General features: G+C 43.2%; 1 protein-coding gene across 1 annotated transcript in view; it reads left to right on the forward strand.

Moving 5' to 3' along the window:
- Window positions 1-264: 264 nt before the first annotated feature.
- Window positions 265-20,943, forward strand: part of FZD3 (frizzled class receptor 3) — a 59,037-nt gene continuing 38,358 nt past the window's right edge. The window contains exons 1-2 of the mRNA XM_086743787.1: window positions 265-330; window positions 5,327-5,837. Of these exons, the coding sequence (XP_086599913.1) occupies window positions 5,649-5,837 (189 nt within the window). The 5' untranslated portion in view covers window positions 265-330; window positions 5,327-5,648. The remainder of the gene's footprint in view (window positions 331-5,326; window positions 5,838-20,943) is intronic.

Raw genomic sequence — 20,943 nt, forward strand, 5'->3', positions numbered from 1 at the left:
TTTTCCGTCGCTATGGCAACCGCTTCCCGCACCCCCCCGCTCCCACCTCCTCGGGAAGCCACCAGCCAATCAGCTTTTACCGGGGAGGGGTGGGCGGGAAAGCAGAACTGCCGGAGGTTCTGATCTACCTAGCAACCTGCCTGCCCCTTTCTGATTGGCTGGTTGGGGTCGGTAAAGGGGCGGGGCGCGGCAGGGCGTGACGGCGCGAGGCGGGGCGGGGCGGGCGCTGCGGCGGGGTCGGGCGCGCGGGGAGGCGCGGCCGTTGCCTCCGCCGCCGCCGCCACCTGAGGGGGAGAAGCGGGGCCGCAGCGGCCGGGACCCCGCGCTGAGGTAACGGCGGGGACCTGGGGCGGGATGTGACGATGGGGAGGGGGGGGTTTCCCTCAGGGGTGTCGGGTTTTTTGGGGGGTTTGGTTTTTTTGTTGTTTTTTTTTTTTTTTCGCTCCACCCGCGGCAGCCTCGCCCGCCGAGGGCAGAGACACCCGCTCCCGGAGACGGCGCTGTGGGGGGCGGCCATGGAGCCTCCTCCGGGCGGGGGAGCGAGCGGAGCGGAGGGTTAATTCCACTCCCCCGTCCCCCACCTCTATGCAGGGGCCGACCGAAGGGCAGGGGGTGCCGGTCCTGTCTTCGGCCGAACCGCACGGAGCTGCCGGCTCCACCCGCCGCGGGGCCGGGAGGCGCCGGTCCCGGGCATCGCCGCTGCCCCTGTGCGCGGGTAGGAGGGGGTGCGGGTCCCGTCCGTTAGGGACCCAAAGAGCGGGGGGGGAATGCCAGTCCCAGGTCCTCTCCCCCCCGCTTCCCCTTACAACAGCCCGGGGGAGGCGGAGGGCTGTTACGACCCGTGCCCACCTTCCCTCCTTTTCTTCGTGCGGGGCTGGATCCGAAAGGAAAGGGGACGCGCTGCCCCTCTTTCCCCTAGCAGTGCCCTGGGGACCCGAGGAGGATGGGGCGCCGTTCCCTCCTCCACACCCCCGTCCCCCTTTTCTTCTGCAGTGCATGGGGACCCAAGGGGTTCCAAGCCCCATGCTTCCCTCCTTCATCTTCGCTTCCCTCCTTCCTCCTCTCCCCGCGGCAGCAGTGAGGCAGGAGAAAGGGATGCTACTCCCACGCTTGCCTCCCTCGCCCTTTTCCCTTCGCGGTGCAGCAGGGACCCAAGGGGATGCCAACTCAATCTCCTTTTCCTTTTGCAGCGCAGACCCGGGGGGAAGGGGTGCTACTCTTACGTACTTACAGCCTTCCTTTTTCCTGTGCAACGCAGCGGGAAGCCGAGAGGATGCTGCTCCCGTGTGTGCACTTGTTCCTTTTGCCTTTAAACCACAGTGAGGATTTGAGGGGGAAGGGGATGCTGGTTCGGTCTGCACTCTGACTCTTCCAGTCTCAGGGATGAGAGCGATGATAGCTGGCTCCCTCACCAGTTCTTTTAGCTTGCCGTGCAATATCAGCTTACCTGGAGGGAGATGCTAGACCTATCCCTCCATTTACACGGACAGTTTCCCTAGAAAAGGTTTCTGCCTTTCTCTCCTCCTTGCTGTGGACCTGTCGTGGTGTCACTGTGCGGAGGGAGAGGGGAAGAGGAGATGCTTTGCGTCTTTCTTCGTTCTGCCCTGTCGTACGGCGAGGAGGAGCGTGGAAGAGTGGGAGAGCGTAGCATGTGCCCTCTTTCCTCCGCGGTCTCCTAATTGAAATAGAGGATGTGGGGGATTATAGTGTGGTCCTCCCTTAACGCCTAACAGAAGTGGAGCAGGGGAGCAGCCCACCAGAGTTTCTTTCCCACTGCCTAATTAAAATGGAGTTAGCAGAATAATGTATTCTCCTTTTGTGCCTTCGTGTGGGTGGGAATGGGTTGGGGAAACGCTGCCGGTGCTTGTGTGCAATGAGTGAGTTCCTTTCCTTTCCTTTCTCTGTGATCAGAATTGGGTGGGGAATGACTAAGGTGACATCCTCCTCTTGTCTCCTCAGTTGTACAGGAGGAGACTGGTTTGTTGTTTTATCATCCCATTTCTCTGGGGCAGATAATCACGAATTAGTCCCCCTACATACTTTATTTCTAAAGTCTGATTACTTTTTTCCTCATTGCTCCCATCTCATTACTGCGTAGTAACTTCGAAATTTACTTGGAAAAAAAAAAATTCACTTGTGGGAGTCAACTCATTCATTTCGTGATTTTTCACTCTTTGTAATAGTTGTCTATGCATGTCTTAATTTATGCTTTACTGCAGGAATTGGAGGGGCTTCTTATGATTGTAAATAATGTGTAAATCCATAACCGCACTAACAAACAAGCTGTTTCCTACTCCTTTTGCCCACAGGTTTTTTTTTTTGAGGGGTTTTTTGGTGTGGTGTGTTGGGTTTTCTTTTTCAGTACCTTGGGGTAGATGGGTAGGTATCCCCTCCTCCTCCTGTATCTCCAGTGTCATCGAAAGTGTTTTGCAGAGAATTTCATATGTAGAGGCTTAACAAAGAGTACACAGAACTGGATCTGTGGTAAGAAACTGTCTTGACAGTAAAGATTGCTTATTACAGCGTTCATCTGTCTACACCAATTAATAGCTCATCTATATGCTCGTTTGCAAAACTTCCGTCTCCTTTCGCAATGATCTGTCTTTTTCCTTAATTTCACCTAGATTTTTTTTTTTTTTTTTCATGAAAGGGCACTGCATGAGGTGGCATTCTTTTGTATATATATTCTTCATTTTGTTTTTTATGATACTCTAGAGTAATAAGATCTTGAGCATAAAGTGGATAAGTCCTGAATTTTTTCAGCTTTTTGCACAGTTAAAACTTTTCATGATCTATTGAGTCTAGATTTTTGCATGGTGGTTTTTAGTTTTTTTTTTGTTTGTTTGTTTGGTTGGTTGGGATTTTTTTGTTTTGTTTTTTGTTTTTTTTCAGTTTGAGGTTGGGGGGAAGTCAGAGGATGGGTGGATTTGTTTGGAGTCTCTGCTTTGAATGTCATTAATGTGATGAGTTGCGTGAAGTATTCTTGGAGTTTTTCCCAAGATGCTGACCTGGATTTGCCCAATGTTTGTGCTTCCAGCTTTAACACAATACCTGGTGTGAGGTACACATCATCTTATGTGGCTTCTGAACCGCTCTTATGAAGCGTTATCTACTGATCACTGCTGGAATGGCCCCGGAGTTACGGGGAGCGTGCTAAAAAGTCAATTACTACTTCACACTGCAAGTTGACTTCACTGAATAAAGTCTTTTGGAGTGGTGGCCAAAGTGTTTAGGAAAAAGAAAAAAAAATTACTTGAAGCCAGTGTTTGGAGATGACGACAAACTCAAAAGGCTTCTTTTCCTGAGTTTGGGAAATTATTAGTAAAATGTCAAAATCAAAACACTAGATTCAAAGGGGATTAGGCACCTTGTACAGAACTAAGTAGGAATTGATTTTGTCTGTCTGTAACTTGTAATCTTCTGGTCAGGATGTGAGAATTAAGTAATGCTGGCCTGGAAGATGGGATAGTTCAGGTCTTTGTTTTTTTTTTTTTTCTGAGAGGTGCCAAATTGTTAAAAAAATAAGTCTGAGAAATGACTTCTGTAGATCAGAAGGACATAGCTTTTCAAGGCCATATTAACTTGAAATTGGACTAAAATTTGTGGTTAGATGTAGCGCCTCTTAAATATTGTGGCTATTTTTTGTCTTTTACATTCAGTGTGTTGACTGCTCTTCACAGCAACGCTTGCTTCAGAATATAAGCAAGATGCGGTCATTTGGGCTGTGTTGGTTGGTTCTACCTCCTAACTTAAGATGTAGGTAGTTCTCTTTTCTTTTTTTTTTTTTTTGGTCGTGTTTTATTTTTCCTAGGTTTGGAACAGTTTTGCTATTTGTGTTTTTTTCTTTACGTACTTCAGTGCTGCTTCAAACATGGATTCCCCATCAATAGCCGTGAGAGAGTACGCAGCCTGCGAAAGCAAGTTGTCAAAGAACTTAATTTAATGTGGTTAATTAATATCTTGGTCTTCTTCCTATTTGCATGTTTGTTTTTACCAGCCTGTCTTGAATGGCTACAGCCAAAAACATTGCTGCACATGATCTCAAACAGAAGCACGGAATTGTTTAGGTTGGAAGGAGCCGCTGAAGATTATCTAGTCCAACCCGCAAAGTATATGAGGGTTTAGAGAGGTATATGGTGTTTCATTTTTCTGACCGTAAGATGGGCCTATATAAACACAAGTGTGCATACGTAACTTTTTTGATCGGCTGATACCAGCAGAGGTCTGGTAATTAACTCTTTCTTACCTCTCCCTAAGTTTGCATGAGGGAGAAGGGAAAAAGTTTTTCCTTCTCTGAGGTGTAGAATTTATTTCCCTTCCTGAGTGTCTAAGGAAAAACATCACTCTCTCAAGACTGGAAGTCTGTTCAGATTCGTGATTGCCCGCTCCTCAACCAAAGCGGTTAGTTGCAGACTGAATTTCGCAAATTTTGTCACTGTAAGACAAAACTTATAAGAAAAGGGCCTCTCTACTCTTGCATCTCTGTCAGCTTTTTCCATGCCTTACCTCCAATTCCACAGTTTTTCTGCAGTCAATGAGCACAATATGCTGAGTCCCTGTTCTGCTTGTTCCACTCCAGCCCCTTAGTGCTGAGAAGTTGCAGCTCCAGCCCTGGGGAATGACTGCTGTTTAAATTGGCTCTAGAGGTAGAGTGGAACTGGCAGAACAACCGTACGTCGCTACCTTTGCAATTTCCATCTTGAGAGCGTGGAGAAAGGGGTGGTCAAAGCCTTCTGGCGTATCCTTAGTTGTTATGATGGTTCCCAGAGAGCAAGAAAGGAGATGTGTGCAAGTAAAATATGTTAGAGACGACAAAAAAGCTGTTTACAACTGGATTAAAATTACATATTTGATCACAGGTAGCCAAACCACGACTCTAGCTCGTTGGGCAGAGCAGTAGTCTTCAGTCCTGCAAGCTGCGACTTGTGCATTGGTGGTGGTGACTGTTTTGTTTTTGTTTTATAATTATTCAGCAGAAGTTATGAGGCCACGCAGCTAAAGAGATGCTATCACTGCGAGTGTACCAGTGGCGATGCTGAGTCATAAATAGCTTGGTTTCAGTGTGGTCAACAACTGTCATGCTCACATGGTTAAATTTAGAGTGTGGGGTTTTCTCTAAATATTTTTTTCACAGTAAATGAAAAATTACTCTTCCTATTTTTCGCTGTCCTCAGTTTTACAGCACACCAGCTCTTTTCCACCAGAAGTAGTCTGAAACCAGGATTAAAACTTGTCAAGGGACTCCCTAGCCTTGCACATGAGAACGTGAAGCAATTTGTCTGCCAAGGCTTTTTACTGTATTATTTGTGTTTTTTTTTTATTCTAGGCTACCTAACAAAAGAAGAACGCAACTCAACTGCTGTTCTGTCATGATGGGGTCAGTTGTGTGGGAATGTGGTTAAACATTTTAATACCTGAACCTGTATCATACGGAGAAAAGGAAAGGCAAGATTTCTCACACCCGTGTCGCAAATACATTGTCTTCTGGACCGGGCGAAGAATGTCGTATGCAAAGAGTATTCCAGTTTTGAAGAACCTTAAACAAGGACTGAAAACATCGCCGCTGAAGTGAAGTCTGAAGGTACATGAGGAGCTGAAAGAGCTTTCTGACTGGGCTCAGTACCTGGCCCCCTTCCCAGCGTGGAAGGATGGCCGTTAGCTGGATGTTCTGTTACCTTTGGCTTTTGGATGTTTTGGTGGGGCACACCAGAGGGCACAGTTTGTTTTCTTGTGAGCCCATCATCTTGCGGATGTGCCAGGATCTGCCTTACAATACCACCTTTATGCCTAATCTTCTGAATCATTATGACCAGCAAACGGCAGCATTAGCCATGGAGGTAAGACTATTTTTTTTTTTTTTTTCAGCGGTATATATGATTTTGGCCTGTATTTGACAATTAATTGGTAACACAAGCCAGGATGATATCTATATTAGCAACAAAAAAAAAAAGAAAAAGTCAAAGTAATTAATAATTTAAATATCAAAGCAGATACTGCTTCTGAAAGATGTATTGTAATATATACTAAAATATTCTATGACTACAAAACTTGCCTAATTTAGTGTAACTGAGTGTGAAATACTCTGGATGTGTCTGTATATCAGTCTGTTACTTTAAATATTTAAACAGATCACAAGTGCATGTTTCGAATGGTCTGTCACTTGACTAAATTCCTGAAAAACAGTATCCTGAACAACAAATAGAAGATTTTTAGTTCTGAAGACTTCTTTCTTTGATGGCTTTGTAATATTTGGCCTTTTCTTACTCGTCTAAAACTTGATGTGAAGAAAATGAGAACAAGATGACATACTATGAAAATAATGGGAATTGCGCGTTTATTAGTACTGCTTTTCTCGGCTGCAAAAAAGTATCTTGTCTTGCCGACACTTTAGTTAACCTGTTTCTGTTTTGTAACAAGGCAGAGAAGCTTTTATATCACTGTTACCGTTATCCCCCACAACCTTCTTTGGACTTACACATAATAATTTTTCCTTTTAAAAAGAAAAAAAAAAAAAAAAACCAAACAAAAAAAAAAACCCAAAAACCAAACACATTTCCACTGATATTTGTCTAAGCTTTCTTTGGAAAACCTTCCTGAATGGACTTCAAACACACACGCTGTCTCTTCTTATCTATAGTCTACTTTAGACAAGACTCTTGAGTTCACTTCAGTCTGTTCTCTATCCTGCCACCCTGCCTAAGGAGTTGTGTTACTTGGAATTCTGTGATAGGACTAAAATTGATGGAAATTCAAAATATTAGGCAAGACTTGCTGTCAACCTATTCAAATTTTCATGAGAGATTTGTGCAGATTAGGTTTATTTGTGTTTTTGAAGTGCTTGGAAATCCTTGCTGGTAGATGTGCTGAGAATAGGAAGAGTAATCATGTGTTTTCATCTTTGAATGCTTCTCCTGAATACATAAAAACTTTAATTGTTGTTGATAAAGAATGTCAAGCCGAGGCTTGACATAGTCTTTCTATGGAAGAGCTGTGAACCAGACTTGAGAGGCGTTTTACTGTAAAGAAGAAAATTGACTCTTACACTTCAGTTTGTTTTGTTTGGAAGAGCTGTGGACTTGCATTTCAACAGCTCGTTTGGATGTGGCCAGGGATTCCAGTTCCACTAAATACATAGCAACAGGAATGAATTTCATTTTAGAATTGGTTCTGGTGAGTTCAGAGGACCTTTGAAGATCTAACTGTAAGGAGGCAAAGTGAAGCCTAAGCAAGTTTAATAGGATAACAGTGTGAACAACTAGGTGTGTTTAATCTTTGAAAGGTGGAACTTAGGACATCAAAGGAATTGATGAAACCAACTGATTGAAGACTTCTGGGACTTGGCTTGTGGAGGTGTGGAGAGAGTGGGTTTTGGTTTTGTTGGGTGGCTGGAGAAGTAGGTGGTCACCTCTTGGAGTGGAAGTAGATTATCAATGGAAGGCTTTTGTGCAGATCAGTATTGTCTTAAATGATCTAGAAGAGAAGACCAGCAGTAAGAGGAGAAAGCTCTAAGTCACAACAGTATCAATAGGCTAAGGTCAAATCAGAATGAAGAATTGTAAAGATCTTGAGCTTATGTTTGAGATACATTGAATTATAATGTTGTTGAGGAAATTCAAAGTGATAAATGCATGTGCATTGGGGGGAATAATATTCTTCTCATCAGTGGTGGGGATCAGCTTATGTCACTGGACTGAAGATGGTTTGTTCTATTGAAATATGAGTTGAAAGCTTGACCGAGCAGTTAGAAAGCCAAAAGGCAAATCAGACGTGGAGTAATAAGGAAAGGAATAAAGACCGGACTCTACAGTGGTGTTAAATAATCCTGTGACTCACAAATTGCTGGAGTGTTGTGTGAAGTTCTGAGCTGTCTCAGAAAATGTGTTTGAACTGAAAGAGGTCCAGAGGAGAACAGGATGACCACAGGCTTATGAAGCATCTCTCGTATGAGGAGTGTTGGCCTATGGCAGGGTGCTTTAGCCTACTTTAAAACAGAAAATCTAGGGACCTGGGCTCTATTGGCTGAAGTTGCTAGAAGCCAAGTCAGAACAAAGAGGAAGAGGTGGTTCTTCAAATAGCTGGTGGTAGAGCTGTGAAACTCTTAGACGGTAGTATGGATGCAAAAAGTTTGAGGAGACTGGACCAGAGCTTGGAAGAGAAGGCCAAAGAGGGTGACTTGGTAGAAAAAACCACCTGGCCTCTTGTCTGCGGGCTGGTGCTTCCCCAGTATCCACAGTCCCAGAATTATGGATATTGGAGGGTACCTCCCTGCCTATTCCCTTTCGTGTCATTTAATGCATCTATCATCAGTGAATTTCTCTGAATTATTTCGAGTACAATACTGTCACCCAGTTCAGTAGCCACCCCATGAAGAAGTACTTACTCTGTCACCTGTTTAAACCGCTTTCCTGCTAGCTTTATTTAGTGTCCTTTTGTCCCGTATCGTGCAATATTGTGCTGCAGTTAAATCCTCCCTTACACTTGTGATTTCTGGAGACCCCGGGTTTTTCCTCTCCAAATTGAAGTGTTCCAGCTGTTTGGGCTTTCTTCTTGCAATTCAGCTGCTTCATTCCTGTAATAATTTTAGTTACCTTTCTGTGTCCCTTTTTCTAGCCTAGTCCTTGCTGAGGTGTGATGAGAACGGCACTCCGCTCCAGATGCAGGCGCACTACGGATTTATTTATAAATAAAATCACGCTTTTTGCTGCTAATAGCTTCCTAGAAATGGCCAACATGTTCATTTTTCTGGCTTTTGTTGCATGTTAAGCCAATGATTCCAGAGAAGTGTCAAAAATACCACTTTGACTAACAGTCTGTTTATGGCCACTGCTGGAAGCAGAGCGGTAATTACATGGACTGTCAGTCTGAGCCAGAATAACTGGTGTAATTGTTCTTAATTTTCACAAAATAGCTTTCTGCTACAGCGAGAGAAACGGTTGAGAAGCAAATGTTACTTCTATGCGCTCTGTGGTATAAGTCTCAACTTAATAGCATAAATTAGCTTGGATGAAACACTGTGGTGCTGCAATTCGTGCACCAGCTTGGTGCCAAAGCCGTTCTTAAACGTAGCATGGGTGCATTGATGCTGTGGGTGTATGCGTACCCTTCTCCCAATATAATTAGCACGTAGGCCAGTGGTTCCAGTCTAGGGGTGGGCTATGGGCTGCTTCTGAACGCAGCATGAACAGTGGTGAAAGCTGTGCAAGGAAACTGGGCTATTATCGAGCTTAAAGTCACCGTGCAGCGGCCTGCACCTCCACTGCAGAGGTTTTTAGGGGTTTGAACAAGAAAAAAACGAATGAAAAGCCACAGGTTTTCATAAGCGTACCTCCACTCCTTGTGTTAGCCTAGACTGCCCCTTAAATCTGCGCTTAGCAAGAAAGAGATTTTTATTATTTGGCTTTTCAGACATTATTTAATGTTGCAGTCAAATGGATGGAGCACTCAAATTTTGAACTGAGTGAAGTCTATTGAAACTTGCATTGTCACCTTTTCTGGTAAACCTCTCGTGTCCAAGGCCTCCTTTCTCAAAAATAATACAGCAGCAGAATCAGTGATTCATCTTGTGTACTGAGGAGAGCAGGCCTTGTAATTATCACAGGTTTTCAGTACTGTTTTTTTTTCACAACAGTTCCTAATAGAACATGTAAGAAAAAATCAGCTTGCTTGTACTGAGAGAGTACAGTACTAGAAAGAGTGAATGTGAGGCAAAAAGAGAACTACTACAGCTGGTGTCTTAGCATGAGTAACTTCAGTGTGCTTCTCTTCCCACACCATTGGTTACTTTTTTGTAGGATCTGTTTGAGAATTTATTTATTGTGATTTCTTGAGAACTCCAAAAAATCAGTAAGTTGCCTTTTTGAGACTTTATGCTAATATGGTTCCTTCATAGCTACAGTAAAGGCTAATAAGTCATGTCATCAGTGTTGTCTTGTTATGTTGCAGCAATATTGACATTAACCACCTTGTTTAAATGAAGAAAAACAGGATATTCTGTCAGGAGTCCCTCTTGGTGTATACCGATCCGTACTGTAACTGGTTCCTATTCCTTTATTTAATCCCAGGAAAGATAGCGCCTTAAGCTTTCCGCTGTGCTACATCAGCAAGGCTGCTTTAATCCGGGAAGGCTGATACTTTCTGCATTCAAGTTCCTCAAGCATTATTTTGTCTCTGCGTATCTCTGAAGGGGCTTACTATTTTGTATAGGGGACAAACACTGGTTGCACTGGTCCGGCCTCTGTTACCATCCACTTGGCTATAGTGGAGACTAAAATCAGAATCATTTTACACCTGCTTTCTAAAAGGAGTGATGCTGGTTAGCGTGGACTAACACACTGGTCGTGATAGTGCGGCGATATGAGGTGATGGGGTAAGGGGTCTGTATTTTTTTGGAGGCCCTGGGCCAGGCTGAGCTGTCCAGGAGCTGTCCTGCCTGCAGTACTGCACAGCGCGGCCGCCACGCTGGCTCCTGGCTCTGGGGACCATTCCTCTTATCCGCTCCATCCTGTCATGCAATACGTACTGTCAGGTATTTTTAAATTTTTCTGTAACCTGCTAACGGGTTGTTTTATTGCACTGACCACCTAGCACAGCCTGTCTCAGCTATGCCGTTAAAACTTCCCTCTAAGTATGTTTGTGATGACGGTGCGACACTGAGGTGATGTTGCGCTGTGCCGCTGCCGCGGTTCTGCTGTGTTCCGCAGGTCGTGTGCTGAATGAGGCAGTGACAACGGAGAAGTTAAATTACCCCTGTCCCCCTGAGGGATCTGACCTTGTTTACCCATCTCTTGGATTATTATTGCTACGACGTGAAGAATTATCTTCAGTCCCTTTTTCACTCAATATTCCTTTGGCCTTGGAGGATTTGCTTATGCGTGAGAATAGCAAGAGGTGGGTTTTGTCTGCCTTAGTGCAATTTTTGTAGGCAAATATTTTTATCGGAGCGCGTGTAACTTGGTAGCCTGTTGGAGGCTGGGAGCATGCTATTAAAGCTTTTGTCACTGATGAAGGGAAGTGATTTAATATGATGATTGCCGGCCTTTTTGCAGTTAAATATACTGCCAGCACTTCCTTCTCCTTACTCTGATTTTTTTATGGGACCTCACAAATGATACTAGGGATCAAAGCTGCTTTGAAGGACAGGAACCAGACGTGGTTGAGGGCTAAATGGATCCCTCTGGCTGAACGCAGTAGTGTTGTCTTTTGGGATTCCACTGGAGGTCAAAACGCTCCAGAAATGAGATGATACAGTCGCCATATGGGCAGAGGAGATAACGTGCTCTTCATTTGTGTTCTCTCACAACTCCTCTTCCCATTTTGCCTATCAAAAAAAGAGCAGCGGTAAGGACTTGGAGATCCACTGTAGCTAGGCTGGCTGGTGCGCAGGTGGGAGATGCAAAGGGGGGAAATGGAGAAATAACGTTATCCTGCAGTTGAGTTGGGTTTGTTTTGCAGTGTGAGGGAGGTAGCTGGAAGGGGAGAGGAGTGATGTTGACTCATATGCTCCTACTCCATCAATGTGGCAGGGTTCACCAGCCGGGAATCATTGGATTAATGTAAATAAACTATCCAGTCATGGACTTTTGAGTATCTAGGAGCAGAGCTAGCGAATAGTTAATGGACTCTGTCACAGAATGTGCAACTACAGATGTGAGACACATGGTTTTTCATACCCTGTTTCAAATCCAGTGGTTTCTTGCTTCCAGTGATTTTTGCAGAGGCTAATGCCATTGACCTGCCGCAGAGCAGGGTGCGTGCCGCAAGATTTCCATACACTTGCTAACAATATTTGGGTGTGTATAGCACAGGGTTTGGTTTTTTGTTGTTGGTTTTTTTTTTTTGTGGCAATATATTTTTTTTTTCTTTGCTCCCAGCGGTGATCTTTGGAGTCTCATTCATTTTCTTGGGTTTTTTTGGGTTTTTTTTTTTTTAAGTGGAAAAGAACTGCTTTAAAATATGCTTTAAAATGATATCAACAGAAGACATAGCTGTATTTATTCCCATCCTGGTGTTAGCATGTGGGACAGGAGTTGGGTATTTTTCCAGTATGGGTAGGTCAAGGATCAAGTGGCTCATTTTAGTGGTGTTTCTCAAATAGCTTTTAAATTCAGACATATATTACTACAGATGTAGATCATGAGAGTTAACGTGGAATACTCTCTCAGTTCTTGATCTGCATAAGGGCCAGGGAGAAGTGTGCAAAATTCACTGATCTTGGGTTGTGTGATTGTGGTTCCTACCTTCCCTGGAGCTGGGAGGTGTGGGAAGCACCCCTCTTTGCTCTCATACTGAGCAGCAAGGATGGGGAGAATGTAGGGCAGAAGATCCTGAACTTCTTCCCCCATTAATTCCATCTTCATCCCTTTCTGCCCCCCATCTTCTTTTTCCTTGCTCATGCACAATACCCTCCTAAACTGCAGCAGTTTTCCTAGGCTTTCTCTATCCTTCAGTTCTGCATCCAAAACTCATAGAAGAATATAAAGCTAATGGAAAAGTAGGTTTTAATCAGCTGGTGTTTTGTAAGCGCTCTCATCTTAGACTCTAATTTGCAGGAAGGATTAATTTTCTCTTTAGTGTGTAAGATTGTGAAGCCTGCAGAACAATGGGACTGTACATGATCATAAGAAAGCAAGCTGTGCGCCAGCTGATTAAAGCTTGCTCTTCAATTGACTTTATATTCTCTTATTCCCACTCTGAATTTTCACCTTAGAAATAGCCACAGAAAGATTTTTTTTTTTTTTTTTTTAATTGCTAAACCAGAACATCTCAAAGCTAGAATTGCAAAGATGATTCTGCAGAGCACAGGCAGAGCAAAGGAGTTCCTGACAACGTACTGCGTTGAAGTTCTTGCTTTAGGAATACACAAGCTTGTCTGTTTGAAACATGCCAGCTTGTGGTTTCAATCTTGACCTGTAAAGGGCATGAGTGAAGGTGAAATCCTGAGTGGGTACAAACAATTTGGGAAGAACTAGAGCTGTTGCATCCCCAAGTAGATCCGTACAAAAATCAGTACGATCTGACAATTTTGTAAAATTAGGCTTCTGAAGAAGCTGTTTCTTGAATGTAGCCTTAGGTGGGTTTGTATTAGGACCATCAGTCCAATCCTTTCCACACTAAGGTCCAGTGAACTTCAGATAATCGGGATGAATACTATTCAACAAACAATGAAACATTTAGACTCTTTGGCCGGGAAGAGCAGCCGCATGAGATAATAATTCACGTTCAGATAAGGCATAAAGCTCTGCATATGTACCTACTTTGAAGTTGGTAGAGGCTTAAATAAGGAAAAGCGAGCCTTGTCTTTGGCTAGAAGTCTTTGGAAGCAGTTAACCCAAACAAAGGAATGTCCAGGAATAGAAGCACAAAGGGTGGACTTCTCAGACTGTCGAACACAGGCTTACTGAGGAAGGCGTTTGTCAGCGCAAAGGTATCCAGATGCAGAAGAGCAAACTGAATGGATTTGTGGTCCTAGATCACGCTTGAGCACGTGGTCCATCCCAGCACAACGATCGAAGGGAATACAAAGTATAACTGGCATTTTAAGGAGGAATGGATGCTTCTTTAACGGGAGCAATCACAATGATGAGTCTCTGACTTCCCTCCCCCCCAGGGGCCATATCATTGCACTTCAAAAAGCAGATAAAGGTATTTTAGTGCCATGCTGTACAGAGCAGCGTGAAAGAGTAGAGTACTAAAGAGATGCTTCTTTCTAAAATGAGTATAAAGGACACAAGGGTTAAAACTTCTCGGTGTAGATCATCAGTGCTCAAGCAGCAGAGCTAGACAGCAGGTGTTAGAAACCCTGGCTTGCTTTTGCCTGGCTAACAGATGTTCTCCAGGGAATAGTTTCAGAAATAGTGTTTTCTAGTCTTTTATGGTTGTTAATGAGAACAGGATGCCACGTGAATATTTTCAAAACGCAGTCTGGTAGTGAGAGAGAAAATGAAGAGAAGTAGGGTTTGGGGTTTCTTTTGTTAAATCGATGAACTACTGCTTGCTCATTGAAGATGAACTCTGTCGCCATGTTCGTGTTTTCCTGAATAAAAGATTAATTTGGAATGATGATTCAACTGGAAACATGGAAACCAAGTTTAGCCTTAATAGTTTAGTGCAAGCATATGAAAAAAACATTAGTTTTATGTGATGATTCAGTTTTAAAGTGAGTGATTTACATCTTAATCAACATCTATTCACAGTGGGCTTGTTTTCAGGGTCATGAAGGCAGATGGCTCTGCGTTGTGGCTAATTCTGTAGCATCTGGTGGAGGCTTAAAGAGGAATTATTAAGAAAGGTGGAACACACATGAATTTATTTTGAATAGTTAAATGACAGTGTGCTTTATAGTCAGTTGTAGCTTTATATCTGCAAGCATAAAGTTAGAAGCAAAAGAGTGTTGTGCCAGAGCATTAAGGGAATATCGGTCTTGCCGTTTATGTCTTAGCTTAAGCGTGCAGACATTCGTTCTATCTTTGTAGGTGTTTTCTCTACCTTAATCAAAATCAACCAGTTGATGCAGCTGCTGTGGAACACAACCCGTGTTTGTATTGAACGCTGCAGTAGTACAGGTTGGTATTTGTTACACTGACTAGACGGATTCTGACTTTAGATTCTGTCCCTCGTAAGGCAGAGATCTACTGTCTGCTCCAGAATCAAGTCAGCAGGACCTTTCCCTTCCCCTTTTACACTCTTCTGATACTAAGATTATTTAGCTATCTCAATTTTAACTTGGGAGCTGACAAAATAGGTTGGAATCTCTTTAGTTTGCTGTCCTTTTGACTTGCCATTCTTTCAGAACGTGGTTTGTTTTTTGTGGGTTGTTTGGTTTTTTTTTTTGTTTTTTTTTTTTTTTTTTTGCAAAAAGTTGGTGGTGATGTAAGTAACGGTGGGAGAGTTCAAAGCTGTGTGGCTTGGCTGGGGTGTACTTTTTGTTTTGCTGGTCACTTGGAAGTGGTGAGGGATTTCCTTGCTTTCTCCAGTGGGTGATGATGGTTCCGGTTATAGGAGAGTCGGGTTCAGAAAGCAACCCACAACAGACTGAGAAGACAAGAGAATGACTGTGAAGTAACAACTTAAGGAGCATTTGTCATAAATTTTACCATTTGTCTTACTGGTATGGCTGCAGTTTACTTTGTTTTGGGAAACATTTCTGTGATTTTAGAGAAAGCTAGGATGGCTTTTATGGATTTGAATCATTTTTGTATCAATGGGATGTTCCAGTGTGGCTGCGAAGCTAATGTGTTCTGTGGTATGAGAAGAGGAGGAATTCACCAAAGCATGTTTCAAATGTTCAGAGGATAAATCTTCTTAAATTCACACGTGCCTCATTTGTGCTTTGCTGCCTTACTCCCCACTTTGTATCCTGGTCGTTAAGAGATTCAAATGCATGAAGGTTTTGCAGCTTTCTGGAGGAAACTGAGCTGGTGTTTGTCCTGCATCTAGCACCAAGCTGCTACAGAAGGTCAGCGAGCTGCAAAATATCCCTAATGGTTGAGGAACCCAGTGCTCTTGGACTGAGTTCATTACTCAATCTTGCAACGCTTTGAATAATAATATTTTAATAAAATCTGTTTTTAAAGAATATATTTAGTGTGAGAGACAGACTAGTAGAAATTAAACTGGGGGGGAGACGGATAAATGTAAGAACCGAAGCACAGCGATACGAAGTTGGACCGGAGGTGTGTTTAGCCTGGTACGGGGTCACCCGATGGTGGCCCACGGTGGGTGCTGGAGGGAGCAGCTCAGGTGCGTAACACAAACCTACTTAGGCTGTTCTTCCACAAATGATCTCTTTGATGTATTCTTCTACAAACTTATCCGTTTTCTTCCTGAACTCATGTGTTCTTTTAGCATCCACACAAATCGGTGGCAAAGAGTTACGTAAGTCAAAGGTGGTGTGTGAAGAACTTGATGCTGTTGGATTTTTTCCCCTCTTCAAACCCCCTGCTGTTTTTATGCTCTCGACTTTTTGTGCTGAAGGTACAGTGAACAACTGGACTGTATTTTTCCTTTATGTATCATTTGTGATCTTACAGAGCTGTTTCCTGCCTCATCTTCCTGCTGTCCCTTTTACAAAGGACATAGCAATCTTCCCGAAGCTGTGCTGTTTCCAGTTGCCTGTGAGGCATTTAGAAACCATCTTCAGAGCCCATCAAAGCCAAGGGAAGTACTCCACGTCTTTTCAGGAGAATGTTAAATACTCGTGTCAGATCTGAGAATCAGATCTGCCCAGTTTCTCTGTGGCCTGATATAAATTAATTTGATGTAATTACTTGACCTTAAAACCAGCATGAAGTTGGATACTTGATCCTTAAGGTTTTATTTTATTTTTTTTTTTCATTTATAAGATGTTTTCTTTCCACTGTAGGCTCTAGCGTTGCATTTTTAACGCCGCCTTTCCCATTTTGCTTCCCATCTCGTGAATTTGTCCACCATACTCCTCCTCCCCGTCCCGCAGAGTTGGTTCCTATGGTTACCCCCTCTTTGTGGGGTGACAAAGGTTGGCATCTTGATTCTCCCGAGCCAAATTCTACCCTTTGACTCTCTCCCCTTTTCACACCCCTTGCTAAGCTTGGCCTCTTGCTCAGCTCGGAGGCTTGGCAGTGAGGGGGTTCCCATGGAAACGAGGAAGGAAATTTGAAAAGAGAAGAGGAGAGAACAGCAGCACAAAGGGCTGGTTAATTTGAATTTGAACAAGGAAGGAAGGCTCCTTGTAGTTCATCTTTGTGTGTTGTAGAAACCTGAAATTTATCTTTTAAAAGTTGCTTTCAATTTGTAAACTTGTTTATATTCCCTGTTTCTTGATTTATAGAACAAAAGTTGTCATGTTTGTGGCACCACGCAAGGAGAAACATCTTTCTTTTTAAATTCAATGAGAGAATTCTAGTCAGCCATTCCTTTTCCCCTCACAGGTCCAGAAGCATCATTCATGTTTTTAATATATTTTTTTTTTTACTGAAAACTTACATGCGCTACATTTGTTTTTCCCTTCGTAATAATTCAGTCATGCTGTCGATCATGTAACATCTGTGCATCCTTTTTTTTTTTTTTTTTGCGGGGGAGTGGATGGATATATGCCGTTCCGAATCAGCAGACCCCTCAGTTGAATCCCTGCTGCTGAGTATTCCTTCTGCTTTCGTACTGAACGTTTTTAGCGTCGTCTGATCTGGGCAGTGCAATACGGAAACGTTACTGCAGAGAATAATACAGCAACAAAGTTTGCTCTGGGATTTCAGGTTTGATGCTTACTGTCCATAATAAAGAGAACACTTCAAGAAAACAAAAACGTGTATCACGTGATTGTAATGCCTTTGAAACACTTCATCTGCATCTTTTACAAATGTATTAAATAATAAATGTTTGATAGGAATTTCTTAAAGAACAATGACATTACTTTATCTTCTGCTTTTCCACAGTAGCTTTTTAATGGCAAATAGCCTGTCTGGTTCTTACAGAAAAACAGTCTTACCTTATGTAGAAGAAATATAATTTAAATGGTCTGATTTGACAATTTGTCCTCCAGCTGCAATTTCACAAGATCTTGTGGCTAAAATACTGAACAATGTCAGACCCTGAAGAGTACACAGACATTTTCCCTAGTCTTACTTTGCAACTACAGGAAGATTATGCCTGTTATTCAGAATAACCTTAATTAAGTGGCATCACAAAAAGGCAACATAATTCTTCAAATCCATCAGTTAATTTTTTTTTCTGACACAACAGGAGGTGGTTGCTTTTGTCTGGAAATAGTAAGCTTCTAGGCTTTTAAAATTTAGGCTGTGGTTCCCCTCCCACTTTGTGCTGGTTGCTGTTAGTAGCCAGGGTCATGGAGGGGGCTGAAGAAAGGGGCGTGAAGCCAGGACTGTAAAAGATCTGCGGCTTGTGGTTCTCCTACAGCGGTAGCCAATTCCTCTGACATGACCTGTTGTACCCATCTGAGAGGAGCCGGTGTGATGGATTAAAGGACCTGGTTTTGGTCTCCGGGTGTTAGTCCTCACCTGTGAAGTAAGCAGGAGTGAAGTCAGCAAAGGGCTGTTGAGCAGAACTCATCGTGAAACACTAACAAGTGCACGTACGTGCGCTCCCATCCACTGTCCTGTCCCCATCCTGCTGCTTTTGAGGTTGGAGAGACGAAGGGAGCTGGGAAGCCATCTCTGCTGTTTGAACTTTCTTCAGGGTGGAAACACCCTCTGACTGGTGGTCTGTGGTCTGCCAGATGAGCCCTGCTGTGGCTAACCAAACGAGGCTTATCACAGCAGGCTTAGGGCTCTTTTCGCCTTCCCTGCCTTGCGGCCCCACACCTGGTCTGTGTTCAATTGCATTTTCCATCCTTTTAGACACAGATATACATAAAAGGGATTTTGCACTGTTGGGCAATCATTCAAAGAGGCAGTCGATGGGAAAACGCACTTACTCCCTCTTGTCTCTGGCATCACCCTCAGAAGCTTACATCTCCAAGCAAGTTAATGCAGTCTTTCCTATTTTTCTGACCTGCTCTTTTATGGTTTGATCCCAGTGATTCCCTTCTCCGTCGAATCCCCCGTTGCAAACACCCCTGCGGCGTCTTCCCTACAGAACCTGACACACAGAGTACGTCTACCAGTACATTACTGGTTGCGATCCCTTTGTAGACATACTTCTTCCACAGCACCTGCAAATATTTGCTTCTCTTTATTCTACTTCTTTAACTGCAAAATAATTTGGGCCCATCATCCCGCATGGGGGCCTCGCAGGGAAGCTGCCTGATCTTTTTGTCTTCCCTGGTTTCCTTCCATCCGTGTCCCCTCTTTCCTGCCACTCTCTTGTTAATCCCGTTATTGTGTTAGGTCTTGTCCTGCGTGTCTGGAGCGTTTCAAAGACATGCAGGATACGCCGTGGGAGCAATTTTTCCCAAAACTGTGTTAGTGATACAGAAGAGAGCTAGGCAGAGACTTCTGTCCTCAACAGGGAGAAACTTCTGGACCTTTGAGGGCAAAATAATATTTAATCTGTTTTGAGAGAAGCAAGCATGCTTTTAGGGTGCCGCAGAAACAAATAAGCGGAGGCACTGTGGGAATTCCTGTCAAATATTTATCTGGTAAATTATTAACTGTAGGGAAGAAAAAAAAAACCAACTTTGTGACCTTGGTTTTATTCTTAATTCGATATTTTTGGCAAGGCTTTCAGAATTGGTTGTTCAGATGCTTGTGAGGCAGAACAGCTTTCTGTCCAGTGGAGAAATGTTGTACAATTGCAATTATTTTTTTTTAATTCTGTAGAGTTCATCTGTGACCTCATTAACTTGGCACTAAATGGGAGGGACAGTATCCCCTGGTGAATCTTAAATTTTAATTTACAGCTGCTGTGTGCAGACATGTTTTTTCAGAACGGTCACTTGTTAAAATTGAGATCACCAAGTAATTATCTTAGAGCTTCTATTTTGAGGAGAAATGAATTTTCATGCGATGTGTTGGAGTAAATTGAAATTTTCTCAGTCTTGGTTTTTCTGTTCTGTGTCACTGTCTGATGAAGTAGAGGCCCGTTTAGTGATCCTCTTGTAATTCTGTAATTGGGTAACAGAAATTATATTGGGAAGGACACTCTTTCTTAAAGAAGCCGTCCCCATAAATGGAGTCAGTGTTTGTTCAGAACGTGTAGCCTCACTGTAGATTTATAATAATGAAAGAAAAATCTCTTTCCAAAGGCTGAGAACTTCCCAAAAAGGCACCTCATTTTCCCACTGTTCGTGTCCAGCTGTACGTGCTGTACAGATAGCACGTGGGAACAATTTTTTTTTTCCCCTCAAACTTCCAGGTAAATATACTTATTTTCCTGAATAATATCTGGATGATACAATCATCTGCCCACGTCTACCCAATTAATGCACGTGAAGAGTACTAAGCACTGCAGCTTTACTTTTCTTGTGTTAGAAATTGGCTAAAATCATTGTAAAACCAGGTATAGTTCCCTGAGAATCCTTACAATCAGAACAGCGTGAAAAGTGTAATTGCTACACGAGAGAGAAGAGAAACGGTGACAGCTGTAGAGGAGTAACTCTGTGAAATGAAGAGGACGGTGCTGTTGAACTGAGATTTGGAGACGGTGCCGCTTGATTTGGATTGGATCCTACACTAATAAATACTTCCAGGCGACAGCAGGGTTCGTGGAGTGTAGACCACGCATCCAGGAAAACCATCCTGCATTCTTTCTGTATGTGGAACAACCTGCTAATTTTTAGAATGAACTATACCAAACACCAGCTTGGTATACCAGAACAGTAGTGCAGCCTTCCTGCAAATCGAGCGCGAGGGAAAGAAAACAAATCGTTGTCAAGCTAGCAGACAGTATGTTTTAAATATTGCCCTGTGAAATATCCTTAATTTTGAGGCCCAGAAATGCAATCTCCCCTCCTGTCCAACTATTGGTGTGTGTCTGTGTTTTTGCTGGTATGTAGCTATAACAGATGGTCTGTGATGTTAGATTAAGACGCAGCTGTTAAAATATTAGCAATCGTTTTGCAGATAGGTTTTGTTTGCTATTCAAAATAACTTTTATAGTATTAATCCAACAGATTATGTTCTTACTTCAGTTTGCGTCATATTGCTCACGTACATAGTCGTATTAAATTGGTGTCACTCTCCGTTTCTCTCCAAGCCATTGATACCAACCTCCCTCGCTTTTCCATGGTTAGAGAGACATTGTTGTATTACCTGAGTATTCCTTTTGATTTTCAATTTGGACAATGAATATTGGGCAGAGTCAAGAAAAGTTCCAATATGCAGCCAAACACCTCTGTAAGATCATCACAGAATCACAGACTGGTTTGGGTGGGAAGGGAGCCTTCAAGGCCACCCAGCCCAACCCCCCTGCCAGGAGCAGGGACATCTCCAACCAGATCAGGTTGCTCAGAGCCCCGGCCAACCTGGCCTGGAATGTTTCCAGGGATGGGGCATCCACCGCCTCTCTGGGCAA

This window comes from Chlamydotis macqueenii, chromosome 3 (genome assembly GCF_036417535.1).
Source record: "Chlamydotis macqueenii isolate bChlMac1 chromosome 3, bChlMac1.mat, whole genome shotgun sequence".
Lineage (NCBI taxonomy): Eukaryota > Metazoa > Chordata > Aves > Otidiformes > Otididae > Chlamydotis > Chlamydotis macqueenii.